The sequence below is a fragment of the Babesia bigemina genome (assembly GCF_000981445.1).
Source record: "Babesia bigemina genome assembly Bbig001, chromosome : II".
In the NCBI taxonomy this organism is placed as follows: Eukaryota; Apicomplexa; class Aconoidasida; order Piroplasmida; family Babesiidae; genus Babesia; species Babesia bigemina.
Window position 1 is genome coordinate 2560228 of NC_027217.1, and position 19397 is coordinate 2579624.

General features: G+C 51.2%; 12 protein-coding genes across 12 annotated transcripts; 8 read left to right on the forward strand and 4 right to left on the reverse strand.

The window, feature by feature from the left end:
- Positions 1-216: 216 nt before the first annotated feature.
- On the forward strand, positions 217-580 carry BBBOND_0211370 (hypothetical protein; the record flags this gene model as incomplete). Its single annotated transcript, XM_012912722.1, has 2 exons — positions 217-296; positions 469-580. The coding sequence occupies 2 exons, from the start codon at positions 217-219 to the stop codon at positions 578-580; spliced, it is 192 nt and encodes a 63-aa protein (XP_012768176.1).
- A 519-nt stretch (positions 581-1099) lies between these two features.
- Positions 1100-1300, reverse strand: BBBOND_0211380 (hypothetical protein; the record flags this gene model as incomplete). Its single annotated transcript, XM_012912723.1, has 1 exon — positions 1100-1300. The coding sequence occupies one exon, from the start codon at positions 1298-1300 to the stop codon at positions 1100-1102; it is 201 nt and encodes a 66-aa protein (XP_012768177.1).
- A 1699-nt stretch (positions 1301-2999) lies between these two features.
- BBBOND_0211390 (hypothetical protein) lies at positions 3000-4050 on the forward strand (the record flags this gene model as incomplete). Its single annotated transcript, XM_012912724.1, has 2 exons — positions 3000-3039; positions 3167-4050. The coding sequence occupies 2 exons, from the start codon at positions 3000-3002 to the stop codon at positions 4048-4050; spliced, it is 924 nt and encodes a 307-aa protein (XP_012768178.1).
- Positions 4051-4485: 435 nt separating this feature from the next.
- BBBOND_0211400 (hypothetical protein, conserved) lies at positions 4486-5331 on the reverse strand (the record flags this gene model as incomplete). The annotated part of the gene is made up of 5 exons (XM_012912725.1): positions 4486-4506; positions 4543-4733; positions 4829-4989; positions 5025-5163; positions 5220-5331. The coding sequence occupies 5 exons, from the start codon at positions 5329-5331 to the stop codon at positions 4486-4488; spliced, it is 624 nt and encodes a 207-aa protein (XP_012768179.1).
- A 998-nt stretch (positions 5332-6329) lies between these two features.
- Positions 6330-8084, forward strand: BBBOND_0211410 (ubiquitin family domain containing protein, putative; the record flags this gene model as incomplete). The annotated part of the gene is made up of 1 exon (XM_012912726.1): positions 6330-8084. The coding sequence occupies one exon, from the start codon at positions 6330-6332 to the stop codon at positions 8082-8084; it is 1755 nt and encodes a 584-aa protein (XP_012768180.1).
- Positions 8085-8296: 212 nt separating this feature from the next.
- Positions 8297-9531, forward strand: BBBOND_0211420 (METHYLTRANSFERASE,putative; the record flags this gene model as incomplete). The annotated part of the gene is made up of 7 exons (XM_012912727.1): positions 8297-8329; positions 8365-8467; positions 8506-8576; positions 8610-8778; positions 8985-9207; positions 9245-9316; positions 9372-9531. 7 exons carry the CDS (start codon positions 8297-8299, stop codon positions 9529-9531), a joined length of 831 nt encoding a protein of 276 aa, XP_012768181.1.
- A 169-nt stretch (positions 9532-9700) lies between these two features.
- BBBOND_0211425 (hypothetical protein, conserved) lies at positions 9701-10304 on the reverse strand (the record flags this gene model as incomplete). The annotated part of the gene is made up of 3 exons (XM_012912728.1): positions 9701-9786; positions 9821-10090; positions 10127-10304. 3 exons carry the CDS (start codon positions 10302-10304, stop codon positions 9701-9703), a joined length of 534 nt encoding a protein of 177 aa, XP_012768182.1.
- Positions 10305-10945: 641 nt separating this feature from the next.
- BBBOND_0211428 (hypothetical protein, conserved) lies at positions 10946-12466 on the forward strand (the record flags this gene model as incomplete). The annotated part of the gene is made up of 1 exon (XM_012912729.1): positions 10946-12466. The coding sequence occupies one exon, from the start codon at positions 10946-10948 to the stop codon at positions 12464-12466; it is 1521 nt and encodes a 506-aa protein (XP_012768183.1).
- Positions 12467-12608: 142 nt separating this feature from the next.
- On the reverse strand, positions 12609-15903 carry BBBOND_0211430 (factor associated with neutral-sphingomyelinase activation, putative; the record flags this gene model as incomplete). Its single annotated transcript, XM_012912730.1, has 4 exons — positions 12609-13800; positions 13835-14022; positions 14062-15698; positions 15735-15903. 4 exons carry the CDS (start codon positions 15901-15903, stop codon positions 12609-12611), a joined length of 3186 nt encoding a protein of 1061 aa, XP_012768184.1.
- A 169-nt stretch (positions 15904-16072) lies between these two features.
- Positions 16073-17212, forward strand: BBBOND_0211440 (cytochrome oxidase biogenesis protein 1-1 (OXA1), putative; the record flags this gene model as incomplete). Its single annotated transcript, XM_012912731.1, has 1 exon — positions 16073-17212. The coding sequence occupies one exon, from the start codon at positions 16073-16075 to the stop codon at positions 17210-17212; it is 1140 nt and encodes a 379-aa protein (XP_012768185.1).
- An 836-nt stretch (positions 17213-18048) lies between these two features.
- On the forward strand, positions 18049-18279 carry BBBOND_0211450 (hypothetical protein; the record flags this gene model as incomplete). The annotated part of the gene is made up of 1 exon (XM_012912732.1): positions 18049-18279. One exon carries the CDS (start codon positions 18049-18051, stop codon positions 18277-18279), a length of 231 nt encoding a protein of 76 aa, XP_012768186.1.
- A 52-nt stretch (positions 18280-18331) lies between these two features.
- BBBOND_0211460 (hypothetical protein) lies at positions 18332-18928 on the forward strand (the record flags this gene model as incomplete). Its single annotated transcript, XM_012912733.1, has 1 exon — positions 18332-18928. One exon carries the CDS (start codon positions 18332-18334, stop codon positions 18926-18928), a length of 597 nt encoding a protein of 198 aa, XP_012768187.1.
- Positions 18929-19397: the final 469 nt, after the last annotated feature.

Consider the following 19397-nt stretch of genomic DNA (forward strand, 5'->3'; position numbering starts at 1 on the left):
TCGTTAATCTTGTAAATCCTTTACCTGTTTCTCGTACTACGCCTTTTGTATCTACACGTTGCCAACATTTCTCGGTTGGTGTTCCTAGTTTCGATGTCAGTTGTATTCTCCCTAACAACCCTTTTTCCTTAGATCATGCGTCCTTCTCTATTCTGTATAATTATTTGTTTGTCTCTATAGCGCATTGATTAACTGCCAATACCATGTTTTTAGGAGATGGGCTCAGATACTCTGGCAGATCACCCCGCCAAGAAATTTTCTGCTTATGTATTGAATATGACTTTATTCCTCTCTAAGTTGGCACCCATTTTTATCTGTGTCATTGCTTGTAACGTACCGGATTTATACTCCATGCTTCTCGGTTTATCTATACGGCGTTTTGTAGAGGGGGGAAAGAAATAGGTGTAATAACATGTGCTCAAAACGGCACAATTACACGCAAATTACGTAATGAGTTGTTTAATACAGGCCATTGCCTAAGATGGAGCTCGGGAGTGTGGTACTATATGTTTGGAAGAAGCAGAAGACAACGGAACATGTGGACGGAGTGAATCCGGAGAGCACTAAGGTTAAACTATAATTGAGAATTTTGCAAAAAGTAATTCCATGAGACTTAAGCCTAGAAGTAACATTGGGGTGCATAATGCCACTATTAGATTGGATCTGGCGTAACTAGAGGTGGCTGCGCCGACGAGCTGAGAGCGGTAATTTTTTGATCAAACAACCTTGCAAAACGATTACCATTGAATTCCAATTCTCATACACTTTAAAACACTGAGACTACAGGAATTGCGTACCCACGCAACGAAAATACCCTACGCGAATTGCACCGTCATGAGTGGTCCAGATTATCATAAAACTGGCACCCCATGAATCCCAACAACCAACGCATGCATTGATTAGTTAGGTAGCCAACTTTATCACTATTACACAACATTACAATGTATAATACCCAATTACGCGAGTACAACTACGCCAAATTCAGGTCATGCCACCTTCACGCCACCGCTGCTGTGCCTCGACCATGCTAACATGTAACGGCATGGCAACATACAAATCGTAACAATCACCTTATACCTTGATTCACCACATGGCATTTTTATACGTCACCGATGATGTTCGACGTTGTCGGATTCTTATAGCAAAAGACTTCGTTGTGCTCATGGTATGGTATGCAATGAGCAATGTTGGATGGTCTAAACTCAACATCTGCGACGAGTATTGAGGTGGCAACTTTACTGCGCTCAATACCCACGTCATTCAGTTGTACATGACCATTCATCGCCTTGCTAACCCACATCACTAAATGTTGCATAGTGGCTGGTCCGGCTCCATTCAACTGGATATCGAAACCTAATCTACGTCCCCATCACCAAACTATTTCCACTAAACAGCATGTGATTAGTTAGATGATGTATAGAAAACCCATTATAAAGCGAGGTCGCATGCCATCTTCAATTGTTCAGCATCGGTGTCAGCTATTTCAATTCCATCTGACATGCATCAGTTTATGGGGATATCCAAATTTGAAATCCGTATGCCGAATTTTTCGTAATACAGATGGCTGTCATTGTTATGTTACATATGACTGTTCATAAAGTGAAGCTGTGCGATCCATGTGATCTGGAGGTATTTTTATGTCACCGCAATTATTTCATCAGCGCATCACTGGAGCATAGAGGTATTCTCATATTGTGTTGACTGTTCTACTATGAGCAGGTTTCCCTCCTATATGCACTACATAACGACCATTGTTTTACTACACTGTCTTACAGCAAAAAAAGGATTAGAGGGCTCACAATTCACGCACCTGTGGTGGGGCCCTCTCTGACGTGCCACACATCAGTGCGAGTGCATTTATAGACATGATATGGCTTCTTGGTTATAATAACCAGCGCATAAGTAGCTGATATACGAACGTTTCTTACATAGCAAAATATTTCTAAACCAAGTCGACGGTCAGTAGGATAAGCATTTGCAGTCACAAAATCCACTTCGCGATGGTCACGTCGACGACATTACGCACACGTCTTAAATCGATATGTAGAAACGACACTACTCACGATGAAACTGCAGGACGGTAATTGTCTGTGCGACATGCTGGAGAGAACACAAATTCAACTTTTGTCGACGTAACGGCGTGCATACACGCCATTTAAGGCATGGTAGTGACGAATAGAACGGCTGGAAAATGTAAGGTGTATAGATTTCCGGATGCCGTAGAATGGGAAATGACGATACTTTGGCAAAGGCGTGGTAGCAATGTAACAACAGCAACCCCGTGACCACGTCGAGGGAAATTCATGAGAAAGTTTTCATTACCAATGTTCAGAAGACTTTTTAATTCGGGCACTGAATGCTTATTCAATGTTTTGTAGGAGCTTACATCCTAATCGGCCATTGCCTACGGTGGTTGAAACCGAATGAGGCAGTTGGTGAGATAAAATGGTTGTTTACAAATCAAAGAGCTTAATCAAGTGCTTTAAAAACAAGAAGCCAAACTAATAGTTGAACGATATGAAGTTGATCATCAAGGTGTAGTGGTTGGGAAACAAAATATCGCCTGTGCTGGCCAACGTAAAGTGCTGCTGGGAGTATTGGTTTCTTTTTCCGGAAATCAATGGCACATTGACCAACGCGGCAACATGATATAAGTATCTTTAGTAACAAATCAGATGAAGCAATTTTCGCAGAATTGTATGCATTACAGTCGCCGTTATTTATGTCATGCAAATGACACCTTTTACACCTCGCGCCCAAAATGGTATTTCGCGCAACGGAAGCTGCAATTTCGGATTATCATCGTAACACAGGATGACATTAACTATTGTGTCGCCAATAATTAATGTGTATTGGATTCGTAGCAGTGTGTTGTGATTCCATGTTCACCAGGTTTGCCAGGCATCTTCGACACAGGATTCCTTAACGCATTTTATATTCTCCGCGGCGTACGGTAGTCAACATTCGGAGATAGCATCGGAGTGGCGGTCCATGCTGTGATGACTAATAAAAAAATTTCCATCTCCTACGATCCTTTGGGTTAGTTGTTCGTCGTTGCGCATTGTTGGTTGCTTTTGCGGCTTACAGTTTAGTAACAGGGAGTGTTTCAGGCAGTCGTCGGATTCCCTCACTTTGTTCATACTTGTACATGGCCATTTGTATGAAGGAAAACACAAAATGGCAGAAGTGAAGAACAACAAATGTGAATGCAAGCCGACTAGATGCGGAAAGGGAGATGAACCATGCGCTAATCCCCAATGTATCGAGTGCAAGTATGGGTGTGACGCCGACTGTAAGGGCTGCGAAAAGAACTGCAAAGACGGCAAACCATGTAAATGTTGTACTCCTGTCTGTGGTTGTCCGACTAATTGCTATGGAGACGACAAAAAAAGCAAATGTAAAGGACAGAACAGTTGTGAACGTTGTAAAGTGAAATGCAAGGATAGTGATAAATGTATATGCCATCGATGCAGCTGCGGAAAGCAATGTACTGGCGTTATTTGTAGCTGCTGTAGCTGGTGCGATCCGAAGAATTGTTCTGGAAAGAAGTGCGACGGCTACGTAATTGGTAGATGCGAAGGTAATGGTCCATGCAAAGGCCACGTAAAATACGATAACGACGGCAATGACAACTACGGTGCTGTATTAAATCGCAATGATACAAATAGAATCCCGTGCGATGGAAAACCCCACCCAGGAAAGAAATGTACTGGCAACAACTGCAACTGGATTAGTGCAGACGATATCAAAGATGGTTGTTGCCTCAAGTTTTGCACGTACTGCGGTGACCTATGCGGCCAAGATAAATTTAGACGCTGCTGCTACATAGCGACCCCCGTAGTTATCACTGTGTTAGCATTCCTTATTTTTAGGTTTATGCTTCCCGAGAAGTTCCACGCGATTACGACTAAAATACGCGCCGCATTTCCCAGTCCTCCTAGGCATCCCGGAAGATCCCTGAGTAATCTCGTCGGTGACAGACTTCCCGAGGAGATGAACGTTGACCGCTACGCCGCCTTCCGACCAAAGGCATTTGCTGGCTTGGCGTAGCCTGAGCGAAGTTTTAACATCGCAATAACTATAATTTCAAAATGTAGTAGTTTCTATGGTCATATTTCATATATATTGGCAAGCACTTTCTCATCTCGATAGATTGCTCAAATGCTGGACTGGTAACCACGTTCTCCCGCAACACATCCGTATCACCTGATCCATGTATTGCTCTGTGGACCAAATTACCATGTTGAAGTATTAGAGCCCCTCTAAAACACGAGACGCTCGTTACACTATGTAGAATCGTAATGCAAGCCGTTTAAATAAAAGTGCCATCTCACGGGAATTGTGTTTATGGCTAACATCATGGGGCAAGGTGTGTTCTGAAAATTATATGGTATGTTAATGCACCCATTTTCTCGATTTTCGCCGTTTTAAATATATTGAGACCGATAAAGCGCTATTACCCGGTGACATTAGATCAGGCCACGTCTAACCCAGTGCCGTAAGTTCCTGCATACATTTTTAACAGCTAAACGTTCGACAAACCTCTTTCAAACTCTTAATGAGAGCAGCTTCATCATGCGGCGATGACGACAATTTCGCTATTTGGTTTTTAATGGCCTTTTTAATTAGCGACTTAAGTTCAGATTCGCTTTTTTGTATCATGTTATTGTAGCACGGCTTGCCTTCAAGTGGACGCAGGTCATAAGCCACACCCTTGAAGTCTCTGAACACACCTGCGAATGCGTTAAACAAATTAAAATTGCCGACTTGTGCGCATATCGATAGTTAAATTTCATGGAAGCTACTACATCAGATGGAAAAAACCTACCAGGGAATGCAGATAACTGATAGCACTTTCTGTAACCGTTCGAATCAACATTTTCACGATCTTCGAACTCCTTTACAGGGTAGCACTTCAGCATGTTCTTTTGCAGTTGCTCGTGGTAGTTATAGTCCTTAGGCGGCCAGTCAGGCAGGACGTACCACCATCTGCACAATGTCATCAGACAGAAAAAGCAACGTACCTGCACAGCAACTGTGCAACCAGAACATCCTTGTCAGTGCGATTTTTGCTATATTGTCCAACTTGCATGTCTTCCTCTTGGACGTAAGATTGTCCATTCTCGTCTTGAGTCACGGGTTCTCCTGGCTCACTTTCAGCAACTGCAGTTTGTTTACACGCTTTTATCAAGCACCTTAGTGCCATTAGCGTAACTTACCATCTTCATCAGAGTTGACAGCGCCGCTACTCCCGTTCGTTGGACTTGCCATATCCGTGTCTAGGAGCTGGTGAGTGTCATACTCCTTGTCATCACTACTGTCTTCTCCCATAATTGCAATTAAAACGACTTAAACGTTAGACATGTGATTAAACAATAATGTTATGTAATAATAAAGTTATTGTGTTAGACGATCGCGGTGATTTACGGAACGTTACAGACGGCAAAGCGCCTCACAGACAATGAATAAGATACTACCACAGCAATCGCCGGTTTAACTGAGTATGCAAATATCGTAGACATTTTATAAAATGCTCTACTGTTTGTTGGATACCGCTAGAGGTGCTGCCATCGTTACTACGAGTTTTTATTTGGCACGAATTTTTTTTAGCAGTAATGGTAGTTCCCAAATGACGTGTATTTCTCTGGTACACAAATATTCGAACTACGTGTAATAACTCCTCTATGATGTGTGTTTTATTGCACAAGAATCTGCGCTTCATTTACATAATGGCAGGACGACTTAGATGGCGTACAACTTACACACTTCCACTAGCAGTCCGCACATTCGCTTTTCAGCAGCTATTTTTGATAATTTCGTACCCACATAGATAATCTAAAGCGCTTCCACTTTTGTGGTCCAGTCAGCTCTCGTGATTTGTGAACGATTATAATAAACCTAGAATATTAGCTATGTTTTACACGGCATGGTTGGGTTTGAATGCCGCATTTAATGCCATATATCGGTATCATATAGCGGCGCGTTCGCTTTGGTGAATCCTTGTACTATCTGGTGATATACCCGGCGCTACCCTCTGAACCCCTCTCGATGAGGGTGCGCACATCTTTAAATCCGTTTGACCTTTCGGCACACATAGAACTGCGATTTATTAATAGGCAGTCTCTATTACTGCTGGCAAAACCCGCACTTTAAGACATTGGCGTTTGTGGTTCTTGCAGTGCTGGAGGTTTAGGATTATCAGTTCGCCCCTATGAAAATCGTTACTGCATAATTATAGCCCAAACCAATTATTGTTTGCGTGTTATACGAGTTACAACTTTTGTAACGCTGTGTAATGTGTTACACATCGACTGCTTGAACAATACAGGATGGTGGACAGCGTTGATGTTAATTTCCGGCTTTTGAGCGGCAAACAGGTTACGCTGTCGCTGCCGAGCGGCACGCCTATCTCTGATGTGAAGGCGTTAATTGCAGCGCAATGCGATATTGCCCCGGAGAACCAGAGGCTGATATACAGAGGACAGCAGCTCTTGGATAGCAGCACGGTCGGATCGTGCAACCTTGAATCCGGAGCTACGGTCCACGTCGTCGGCAATGTGGCTGCTCCATCAAGTAGCCAACAACAACAGAGCCCGCAAGGCAACAGCAGGCCATCTAAGTTCAGCGAGGCCATGGCCTCGTCGATGAGCTCGCTCATGCGGGAGTTCATGGCGCCGCAAGGTGGCGACGGTGCGGCGCGCAATCCTTTCTCTGCTTTGAGCGCAGTTTTGGGCAATGCCGCATCACGCCAGGGTAATGACCAGGGAGGAGACACTTCGCGTGGTTCTGCGGCGGCCGACCAACTGTTGCAACACGGCATGAAACTTGCTCAGAAGCTTACTGAATCTAACAGCGAGTTCGGCGACATCGCTTCCAAGCTCCTAAGTGGCATGATGGGTGGTATGATGAAACCCGATGGACACCGACCAGGTGAGTCGTCTGGCGCGGGTGCAAACAGTACCAGTTCATCTAGCCGTGCGGCGGACGCAGCAGTGCACCAAACTGCCGCAAAGACCAGTGAGAGTGAGGAGGATGCGAGTGCGACACAATATTCAGCCGTTGCTGCCGTTTCGAGCGCAAAGGGAGCTATCGATGCAGTGTATGATTTGATGCAACGTGCGCCAGATTCCTCTAGTGATGGCAGCGCGAATATGCATGCCCCGTCGGAAAGGAAATCTCTGATGAATTTGGAAACCGACCTTGCTTTGTCAAGGACACCTAATGGCCTGTTCTTGGAGGATACCCACGGCCTGAACTCTAACCTGCCATGGACGTTTTTGCAGCTCCTCGAAAAAGAGGTAGCCCAGGTTAAAGGCACTGGCGCCCCTAAACGTGAAATTGGAAATGCAGCTGACTTCATGGCACGTTACCGCGAAGTCGTTGCACGCGCTGCTGAAATCACGAGCGACCTGGCGGATTGGTCCACGTGCTCCCGCACAATGGATGCCAACCGCTTCTCTCGGATCTCTTCAATATGCTCACTTCAAGCTGCGTTACAGAGCGAGATGTCGCTTATTGCCACCACATTGCGCAACAAGGTTTTGAAGATGGATAAGTCCTCCAGCGGTGCAAGCCAGGCCTCTGCCAGCGTCCAGCACTCGCAACCGGTTTCTGCCGCAGCGGATTCCACGACCTCAACTACGGCTCACCCAGGTGTTAGGAAGACCGATACAGAGAATCAGGCTCCAGCGGCCTCTGCTGTAACTGCAACGCAGCACCACACCCACCACCACTCGTCGGGAGGCTCTGCAACGTCGTGCTGTGCACACAACTCCGGTGAAAGCCATAGACATCATGGGCAGAGTCCCAATTTCGGCGACATGTTCTCCAGCTTGGGGCGCATTGCGGAGTCTGCGTTGAAGCAGATGCAACGCCCTCAACGCACTACCGTCGTGGACACATCCAGCAACGAGGAAGACATGCTGGTGGACACGACATGGCTCCGTCGCCAGTTCAACCAGTACCGCAACAGCACCGGTTTCCAGTCGCGCATGGAGGACCTTGTGCGCAAGACCAAAAAGTTCGGCGCCGCCTACTGTACCGGTACAGGTAGAAAGCGACCCGGGAATTCCAATACTATTTAGTGACAATGTGACATATGCCCTCTAATCCTTATAAGCTTAAACAATGCTTAGCCATCTCTCTCGACAGCATCGCATCGTTGCCCGTGTCTAGGCTGCGCTGTGCGATGGCGTCGGTTGCATTGGGTTACACATCACATTGAAAATTCCTCAACAGCTTTTTACATGCAGTAGAACGCGCATTAAAGACATATAAATAATCTAATCGGGGAGACATGGCCTGGAAGGAGGTTTTCACCTTCAGGAGGGTAGGCTGGAATCTTCGACGCCGAAATATACGCAGGTCTGCGCCTCGTTTGTGGCCGCCAATGGCGTAGTATTGTTCTCCAATTATCGCAAGCTACAGCTCGGCCGTCCGGAGTACAAGGATGGTCCTCCGCCGGAAGGTTAGTCGGCGGTCCGTCAATGAGTTAAAGCGCGGCAGAGAAGCACAGAATCGCAATATTCGACAGCATCGCACCCACCTACGACCTGAAATACAATGATGTGCACAAGGTACGGTTAGATGTGCGCAGTGCTCATGTTTAGAAACTAGGGATAACTGCCACCAAAACGAGCATGCTGAAATGCGCCAAGGGCGACGTCCTCGAGGTCGCAGCTGGCACACTGGAGAGCTTGAAGCTCTATGGCGCCATAGAGAGCCTCACGGCAGTCGACAAAAGCGTGATGATGTGCTTGGAGATGAAGCGTAAAGTCGGTGAGTGATCCTAACCATCCGTTGCATTGACTATTGCACCCTTACAGTGCCAATAAGGGCTAAGCAACTGTTTTGTAACTGACATTGGCTCCCATTTCAAATTTACATGCCGAAGTACTATTATTTGAGCTACGATACGTTCCGTGCTGTTAATTGCATACGATGGCGCCTGTCATTCAACGTTCTTTGACCTCAATTTCCCACAGAAGATGCTAAGCCCGACTTCCCTGTCACGATTATATGCGGAGATGCGTCGGATCTCCCGTTCGAAAACGAGAGCTTCCACACCTTGGTCACATCGCATGCTCTCTGTTCTGTCGAGCACCCTGAGCGTTCCTTGGACGAAATAGCCCGAGTGATGAAACCCAGCGGGCGTTATTTCGCACTGGAACGCGGCAAGGTCTACTACCGATATCTGCGTTCCGTACTGTAAGTGCAATCTGAACCTTTAATCGAGCCAATGCAGGGAATGGCTGAAGGTGTACCCCAATCCGGGTGTCCCGTGGAAATACGGCCACTTTGAGAACAGGGATCCAATGTGAGTGATAGATAAAGCTTGTGAAAGCATGCAGATCGCTAATAAACGGCTGTAGCGAGCTTAAGGTTACCGACTCCGAGATCTTCGGGTACGGGATGAACTACGCCATCGTTGCAAGGCGGCAGCACAGCGACAAGATAACCGAATTCGCAAATGACCCTACCCCGAGAGAGGGCGCGAAGATCGTATACCAGTATTTCCCGCACACGCTGTAAGGTGACTGCAACCCACGGTGCTGGGTGCTCACTACGGTACGGGTACCCACCACTCATGTGAACCTTGCACAGTGTATAACGCGGCACCCACATGAGACTGCCCATCTGCCACTAATATAGCTGTTATCATGATTATTCCCTTAACCTGGGGACAAATGTGTCAGTGTTTTTAGCGATGCGATTGCTGGTACTTCTCAATCAAGCCGGAGAAAGCGGCAAATCCGATGCAACCACCAGCACTTGCAAGCGGCCCACCTATAAATGATAAACATTGCCGCGTTGCACCCACTCTTTAGTCCTAAAAAGGCGCCGGAAGCGCAGCCGGCGTAGATGGCATTACTAATGTCGGACTTGGCGCGGCGTTTCTGGATGGCACACTCGAACAAGGAGTATATAAAACCCAGTTTGGCGAAGTTGCGCGCCGATGACTTCACTGCCGGCAGGAACTGCTTGTACTGCGCGGCAAGTTGGCTCCGAATACCCGCACTTTTGTCGGAAGGCACTTCGTGGGCGACGCTGCCTGCCTGAAAGGTGAAGAAGAACGCCCCGACGAGCGATCCTGAAATATCTTACAGTTAAACAATCTGTCAGCTACCTAGCACAGCACTGCTGACCCCGATAACCGATGCACGAACGAGGCAGTTCTCGGAAACGCGCTGCTGGATGTTCAGCGCTCTCAAAAATGTCGCCTCCTCCGGGGTTAGCTCTTTGCTAACCGGGCGATAGTTTACGTATCGATCGGACAGGAAAACTCCTGTGAAATCGTCCTCCATCGAGCGGAGGTGCCGAGTAGCACCTTCGAATCCACATCACAACGGCAACCGCGGCGGGCGACGGCGGCCCGCCACCGCGCACAATCAACCGAAACCGGCCTCAATTTATTTACACATGAAGTTTTAAGCATATCGACATGCGATGTGTGATGTTGTTAGCCTTCTACTAGGCGTGTCTGTGTCGGTACAATCTGTACCTGGGTGTACTTCGCAGGTGGTCGTCGTTGTAAAACCGCCAGAAACGCCATGAGACCTCGAGCATGTTGTGTACACACCCTTTGAGAGCGTTAGAATTGCATTGTGTATGTAATCGATTTCAAGCGGAGACCCCGAAGGCCGAGATAGACGCGCCGAGCCACTGGGAGCCAAATCCGAACACCAATCCACATATTTTGGCATCGACACAACCGTTCACGTACGGTGTGACCTGCAAATCCGCTAGGATCGCCATAGCACGTGTCGAGCTGGCAACGCGTTACCCGGCTGTACGACAGCGAGGAATATTCCACTGGACCCAATGTTATGTGCAGCTGATGTCGGAACTCGGTAGAAGCCTGGATACGTGACTCCGAAGTTTGACAAATCGGTCATGATATTTTTTTAAGCCATCGATTTTGCCCCGGGCTAGACGACGCTGCAGGATGATGCGTATGCTTGCCCTAGGCGCCGTCGCATGGCTGTTTTATCCCATTTTCGTGTGCTCCGTTGGCCCTATGGGCGGCGTGAAGAACGATGCAATCACTAGGATCGTGGTCCCGGCGCACGCCCAGCAGGTTCTGCCGATGAACGGGAAGTTTTCCCCGCTGCACAGCCTGACGAAATACGTGTCCATCGATGGCGACCACAGGTTCACCTTCGAGCAGATGCTGTCGGACGCCGAGCTTGTTCACGCTAAGCTGGCGCCCATTATGCGTTCGTTGTACTTCCGTATTTTCAGGGTAAACCTCGACTCACCGTGCCCTCTGCGGGAGCGTAACGACATCTGCTCCCACGGCAACGACGGCGTCGCGGATTTTGAAAATGACGCCAATGGTCCCCTGGAGAGCGGTGAATGCATTCCCAAGTGCTACGTCGGCCGCTGCCAACCACACGAGGTGTCCAGCAGCTCCACGCTGCAGACCCTGGAGCACTTCGTCCTGAGGTACTCCGAGGACGACAAGTTCGCGGAACTAGATTTGAAAGACCTGTACGCCAACAACCACTGGTACACCGATATTCTGGGCATACACTCTCAGCGCGAGGATAAGCCCGTGTATGTGGACCTGCTGCACAACCCCCCATCGCATACTGGGTACCGTGGGGGAGACGACTGGAACCAAATATACGACCTGCAGTGCGATTGCGGCGACGAGGTCCCCTGCGACCAGACCGAGCACCTGTTCCGTCTCATTTCCGGGATGCAGTCGTCGGTGGCCGCGTGGGCCGCCTGGAACTACAAGTGCGTCAACCCCGTGGCGGCCTTCCAGCTGAAGAGCGAGCTGCCGCGCTACGTGAGCAACCCGGACTTGTACGCGAAGATGCTTGGAAACTATCCCGACAGGATGGAGAACATGTACTACGCTTTCCAAGCGCTTCTGAAGACGGTCTGCAGGCTGTCGCCATTCCTCACCGGCTTCGCCAACAACCTCGGTCAGCACCCTGAGCACGGGTATTTGAAGCAACACCTCATGGAGTTCCTGAGCGCCGAGTACGACCTCTGCAGCGACGTCGAGCCCGCATACAGCCCGCACCCGCGTGAGGTCTGCGAACCGACGCACACGTGCGTGTCGTCGCCCCAGCTGAAGCACCCGGTGCTTCTGCAGAAGTTCAAGGGCATTGCTGACATCGTGGACTGTGTGGGCTGCGAAAAGTGCCGCCTGCACGGCAAGCTGAAGCTGGCTGCTCTGCAGATCGCGGTGCGGGCGTTCGGCCAGGCTGAGCAGCTGGTGTTGGAGCGGAACGAGATAGTCGCGCTCCTGCACGCCCTCGACTACTTCGCGCAGTCGATCATCATCGTGCACAAGTTCGACGAGCAACAGAAACGGCAGATGGTGCTGTACCCGCTGAGGGCGGTTGCGGCGCTGCTGCTGGTGATAGTGGTTGCGTATCGCAAAGAGCTCCGTAGAGCGTTCTGCCAATGCTCTGCGGAACCAGAGAACCGTGAGGCAGAGGCTACTAACTAATGAGAGTGTATTTAACAAACTGCAGTTATTTTAATTTTGAATATCGGGATGATATCCTCGTTTCACTACTGAGTAGCAAGCAGCGGTAGCACGTTGTACGTGATCATCACAATTATTGTACTGCACTGGTGTTTATATGTGCTCACTGTGCTACGAGCGTCAGGTTCTCCCCTGCGGTGTTGGCCACCAGCAGCCGATGAGGCCCGCCGAACTCGTTCGCCGCCATGATGGTCGGGTACGCCAGGCCATCGAGCTCAGTCGTCATCAGCACGGACCTCGTGTGTAGGTCGTGCAGCTGCAGCGCGGGAACCCCGCCCTGCGTGCCGGAGATGCAGACGCAGTCGTTGGGGTCGCAGACGGCGCCCAGTATACTGAACTGCGGCGCCGCGAGCTCGCGCTTGAACCCGCTGCACGAACTCAAGGAGTTCAGCATGCGCACGTCCCAAAATATCACCGGTGATTCACCGGTAGAGACGAGCTGTATGTAGCGGTTGCTTATCCCGCACGATACCACGCGGCTGTCTCCTGCCTTTTGGCGTATCTCGTGGTTCCAAATGGGGATGTGCGGCGACCGCGGGTCCCACAGGGTGAGGCTGCCGCTGACGCTCGCAGTGAGAAGCAGCCCGTTCGCGCACGACAAAGCCGCCAATGGCCCGTTGGTTTCGTCAAACACGCCGATCAGGCGGATGTCGGAGTTCGTCAGCTGGTACTGCCTCACCGTCTCGTCGAAACCGCCACTGGTGAGCACACCATCGCCGAAGCTGACGCAGCTGATTCCGTCGGAGTGCAGCTGTTTGCGATAGAAGAATCCGCCCTCGTCAGCGTCTCCAAACTTGACCACGTCGCCGTTGGCCACAGGGCCGTTGAGGGGAAAGCCCCCGTTCACCGATAATATGGCCTGCAGGTTGCACATGGTCATGTTCCCGCTGGATGAGCAGACGCACAGGTACCCCAACGCCGAAGTGGCACACGTCAACGGCCTCCGATCGATTGATGCATGCACCACGCTGTCCGCTTTGTCGACGTGGCGCAGCATTATGGAGCCGTTATGCGATAGCGAGTAGACGATATCCGGAGCTGCGAAACCTGCGCCTGTTATCTCGTTGCCTAGAGGTCCCAAACGCTGCGTTCGAACCTTGTTGCGGGGGCTGGTGGTGACGAGCTGCCGCAAGTGCCCCTCGGAGCTCCCCTGCGATATTGTGCGCCCCAGCCGCAGCCCCTCCCCCGCGTCCGAATCACCCCCAGCGAATATTTCGCTGTGGCGCTTCACGTATATGAACCACGGAGCGCTGTCCACGGGGTCGTCAGTTTCCTGCCAGTGCGGGTGTCGCAGCCTGGGCCACGTGAACATGGTTAACGCATACCTACCGAGGTGAATGCGACGTCTCGAATAGCATGATCGGCGCCTGCCCAAACTCCCGTACCTGCACCGATATCGCCTTTGGTTCCATTGTTCGCAACAGGTTTTGCGTGGCACGGGTCATGGGCATCTTGCCCACCCGCACCGACGACAGGTACGACAGTGGATGAAAGGTGTTATCGCTCTTGATGGATTCCTGATGCAAAAATCAGAGAATGCACACATTTGTACCCACCAGACCCGCCTGCTTGTAGCCGAACACCAAGTCGATCCATTTGTGGAGATGCTTGGACACGTGCTCGCTCTCGAGGGCGTTGCGCATCATCTTCATGAACTGCGCTGATGAGTTTCCCGCCCACCGCGGCAACTCCACGTCGCAAAGCCGCCCGTCCTGAGTGGTGATATTCAACTGGTTGCGCAGGAAGGCGTCGTTGCCGCTGTAGAACTCGGGTATGAGCTCGAAGAAGGTGGAGTGGCCGTGGAGCACGTTGTGGAACGTCTCCGCGATGCTTTTGAAGGTGCGCGCCGTGGAATCGAACTTGCCACTGTACAGGCGCAGTTGGCACTCCGGCTGCAGTCTGATGAGGAAGAACACAACCAGCGCGGGTGTGGAATAGTGTGAGCAGTAGAGATAGAACCCGTCGTTCCACATCCGCATCAAGCAAGAGTCGCACTTGCCGTCGCCGCATGTGCACTGCTCTTTATCTGAGGCAGCAGCGGGGTCACTGTTCGACTTGTCAGCCTGGTGCAACGTGCTCATGCGCGTCTTGAGGTGCAGCAGGCGCTCGGCGTTGAGCGCCCCGATGGGTTTGGACAGGTCCCTGAAAACCTTTGGGTCCTTCAGGTCCAGCGTCGCGCTGTCGTAGTCCGCTATGACCCAGGGGAAAATCGGGTAGTGCGACATGTCGTACCTCGAGCGGCCTGATATGCAGTTGAGGAAGTCGATGTACTGGAAGTTGGGCAGGATGCCCCGCCGCCACAGCTGCGTCATTTCATTCCGGAACGTCCGCGACTCCAGAGCGAAAAATGCTCTGGGGATGATGCTCTTAAGCGTGCTGGTGAATTTCTCACGGTCGTTCTCCCGCTTGAACTGGAGGTAGATGCATCCGTACAACTTCCTGGAGTCCCGCACCCGCTTCTCAAAGGAATCCTCGGGCAGCGAAATTATCTCCAGCGCCGTAGCCGACTCTCCCTTCGACGGCATGCCGCTGTCGCGCTTGAAAATGTGGAGGATGCGATCGATTGGCACCCTCTTACAGGACTTGCGGGAGAAGTTGGGAGACGGCTCGAAATAGAACGCCCGGTCCGTCAACGCCGCGTACCCTCCGTGCCTCACCATGCGCTTGAGGCGCCAGCAAAAGACGGGCTCAGTGTGTATGCTCGACGCGGCGCACCCCAGCAGCGGCTTCTCCCTGGGCTGGAGCAGCGCCTGGTTGAACGAGCCGGCGGGGCGTGCGTTGAGGGCATCGGTATCCACGTTAAGTTTGTAGGCGTTCCATACGCGCAGGTAATCACTGAGTTGCTCGTCGTGTATGTGGTCGGTGGGGTAGGCAAAAATGAATACGAATCCCGGCAGGCCCATCGACGCCGTGGCGCTTGCGTCAGTGGTGGTGCTGGGTGTCTGTTTCAGGCCAGGCGCCGCCTTCTTTGCCACATGTACGTCATACGCCGACAGATACCGCGTCTTGCCATTGTATATGGCGGTGGGTATCGATATGACCCTCGTGCACGAGACGTATATCGCCCTCGACACATGCGCGCTGCTGCAGATCGCCGTGATGTTCTGGAAGTGCAGCTTCAGAATAGGCGAGTCGAAGGCATCCGGCTCGAAAATGAGCGACTTGGTGCCCAGACGAATACGCCCCTTGATCACTGCACGGCTGTGATAAACCCGCTGAATATGCTTACCCTTGTTGCGGCAGTTCTGCACATTCTTCAGTGATTCCACGAACTGCGGCCATCCAGCTGCCGTTATGTCGTTGGGGAACGACGACGTCGAGTTGCAGGCTGCATCGCAGACGTAGTCCTCGCCCTCCTCCAGCAGCACGAGGTCGAAACTGCGAACGGCAGACAACATCTTCCCCCGGCCTCCTCAATCAGCACGGTACGTTACCAGAAGACCGTGTCTGCCGTCACCGCGGTTTCAGTCATTTTCGTTTATCGTGAATCCGCCATGTGGCGGGGTATAGTCGACATTAGTGGGACCTTCTCGAGGCCTGTTGCGACACACACGATGCCAGTATACAATGTACACACTTGAGCTTTTCCGCGCCATTAGCGCTCGCACCAGCAATCTGAGAGATGTTCAGCGCCGGTTTGCCTCAACGCTGTGCCGAGAGCGCAGGATCGCGGCGGACTACGCGTGGCCCCGCCGGCGCTTCGACGCCCGGCTAATGTCGACCTCCAAAAACACACATTCCGACAACGACATCACAGCCGAGCAACTGCCCAACTCAAGAACGGAATCGGCAATTAGTAGCGATGGCGGTGACCCCGTTGGCGCGGACTGCGGCAACGACGACATCTTCGACCTGGTCGAACAACACAACGGCACTTCGAAGGGGCTAATACAGCGCATCTTGCCCGTCGAATGGATGCGCGATATGGTTGTTGCCATGCACGACGCCACTGGGCTTTCGTGGGCGGCAACCATCACATCTCTCACGGTGCTCTTCAAGGTGGGATTCGTGCCGTTGTGGGCCATGGGCGAACGCGCTCGCCGCAAGAACGCGCATCTCATGCCAATCGCCGCGGAGTTGCAGGAACAGATCAGACATGCGCAGAAAACTGGGAACGTGAAGCTGGCAATGGAGGTGCAGAGAAAGCTATACAAACAGATGACCAGGAAGACATTTTTGAAAGGAGCTGCGCTGCAAGTGCTTGCAGCCGGCACTCAAGGTTTGACGTTTGCCTGGGTATACGGCGGCCTCAAGATGTTTGCCATCGAGCCCAGGCACTGCACAGGGTTCGTGCTCGAACATCCATTCTGGCTGAACAGCCTTGCCCTACCTGACCCCTACTACGTCTTCCCCGTCGCGCTGTGGTTCCTGATGACGCTGGTATATGAACTCAACAGGAAAACCGCCGAAAGAATGCGCATGTCAGCAGGCGCCGTAAGTGAGGCTGTGCGAGAGCAGGAGCAGCGGCAGACCAAGCTGAAATATTTCACGAGGATAGCTATCGGAGTGTTCGCCTATTTCAGCTGCAGCATGACTTCAGGAACGTTCTTCTACCTGATCCCATCCTTTCTCTTCCAGACGGTCCTGAGGTATTTGAGCCAGAGTGTCTTCGTCGCAAAAGCCTTGCGCCTCCCCATACCAGCGCCTCCACCAGTACAGAAGCCCGAAACCAAGCAGCTTTTGCGTGTTAAGGGGTTTTCAAGATAATTGCATGCCTACAGCATCGCCGCCAAGTCTACTGCGCCGCTACCGCCGTGAAATTGGAAGCCGAGTCGTCGGCGTATTGCAAGAGGCAATTGCAGGTAGCTTAATTACAAGAGCGCCTCAAAGCATCACGTCTAAGCAACTCTACCTATGTCAAGAGCACCTATGTTCTTATACACAGCTGTAGCGTGCCATACGAATGCGGTGTGGCCAGCAACCGAGAAGTGTATGGACCGACAAGATGTGGCGAGGCATATTTGGTATAAGTGAGAGTCCCGTATTAACATCCAAAAGCTTACAAGCTATAAGACGCTAGATGTATAGAGCCAATGCGACTTTATTGACACGTGGCTTCCGACCTGTCCAACACCGAAGCCCAGGCCGCCAGGTGGGAGAAGGTAGACCCCGAGGACTCATTCATCCGCTGTTGCAGACAATCGGATTGAGGCACATTATAGCACGTAAAATGCAGATAAAATAGTGGGAAATGTTCTGTTATACTTAGCGTTAATGCGGCGCGTATAAGACAGCCACAGCAAGGCGAGGTCAAGGCTTCTTGGTGTCTGGTGGGCTATGAATCGCCACTTCTCTACACACTGATCATATATGATATTCCTAAACAGTTTTAAATAGTTTTGTAAGATGGAACGTAAAGCCTCCCAATGGCCGGAACTCCGAGTATACGGGCATATGTAGACTGAGCCCATCGGGGGCACGCCTGAACTCGCCACCGCAGATCCGGTTACTAATGTATATGATCGCTATTTTGGATCAAAAATTTCCAGAGAATCTCCGCTGCTTAGGCGTCAAAAGCGCCGGCTCGCGCAAAAGGTATCGCGATGTCGCTCGCAAGAGACTGCATGCCAATGGGGACCGTAACGTCTGAATGCAGCGACGCCGACCGATCACACCCGTTCTGCGCTGCGGAAGGAACACTGTTAAATATCCCAGGATATCTGGCAGAATTAGCTGCAATCTCGTTGGACCTCAGGGATCTAGCTTCGCTGCGAGATTCTACGTTCACTCCCGTCGTGAGCCTGATTATTGAGGATTACCCCGTTTCGGTGTGATCTTTCGTTATTGTAACGTCCTAATAATTTCTGTCATCGCCTGTAGTTCAAGATGGTGCACCACAGCCTTCACGTTTCTCCTAAGGAGTTCAAGGAGACCCTTGACTGGGTCGCCGCCGCCAACGACGGCCTCTTCAGCCTCTACGACCTCAGCCACACCGTGGGTGACATGTTTGACTCCCTCCCCGGTATGAGCGTGACCAACATCGGTGACGAGATCGCCAACAACCTCCCTGACTTCCTCTTCTCCGTCGTGAACTTCCTCGACCACATCAGGAACGACGCTGTCTACCGCATGGACTACTCCAGGAACGCCAACTGGATGAAGGACTGCGACGAGAACCCCGAGAAGTGCGCCCAGACCTTCATTGACGCCTTCCCCATCCTGTTCGACGGTCTGCAGGAGCTCAAGTACAAGTGCTCTGTGAGCAAGGCCAACGGTGGCTGCAGCGACGAGAGCCTCGGCGACCCCGACAGCGACCTCGCCCACGTCTTCCACATGCTTGGTTACGACGTCAGCCGTGAGTTGGACGTCTTCAAGACCGGTGCTGAGATTGCTGAGGAGATGGACTTCGTTGACGAGTTCAAGCCCACCTTCCACTCCATGACTGTCGTTATGGACTCCCACCCCGCTTTCTTCGAGTACTAAATCAGCCCAACGCTTTGAAAGTGTGCAATCATCCGTAGGCTGATGCAATCAGCCTCGCTGACGTGCTCGACTTACTGAGGGAGCGCAGTTAACCGTGCCTGAATAGGCACAACGTAGTTATTAATGCCTAGTTTTCAGTCTTCAGTTCGTACGTTATGACCGGTTTTGCCTGTGCGCCTTTTGGATTCCGCCGCTCAATGGTTGCCGTGCTTTTATCATGTGGCTGACCGCTCTTGCCCAGTTTCGCTGGCAGTTTGGGTTGCGCGTCGTACTTTACGGCCTGTGTTTGTGCCTGTTAGGCTTCGTCAGGTGTTAATGTCTTGCCAGTGCCCCATGACCTGTCAAGGGACATAAGCTAAGCTCACGTACCAGCCCATCGCGGCGGTGGGTGCCTACACGATTTGCGGAACTCATAAACGAAACAAGGCATTTGCAGGAAACATTAACCATTACCTGTCAACACTGAAGA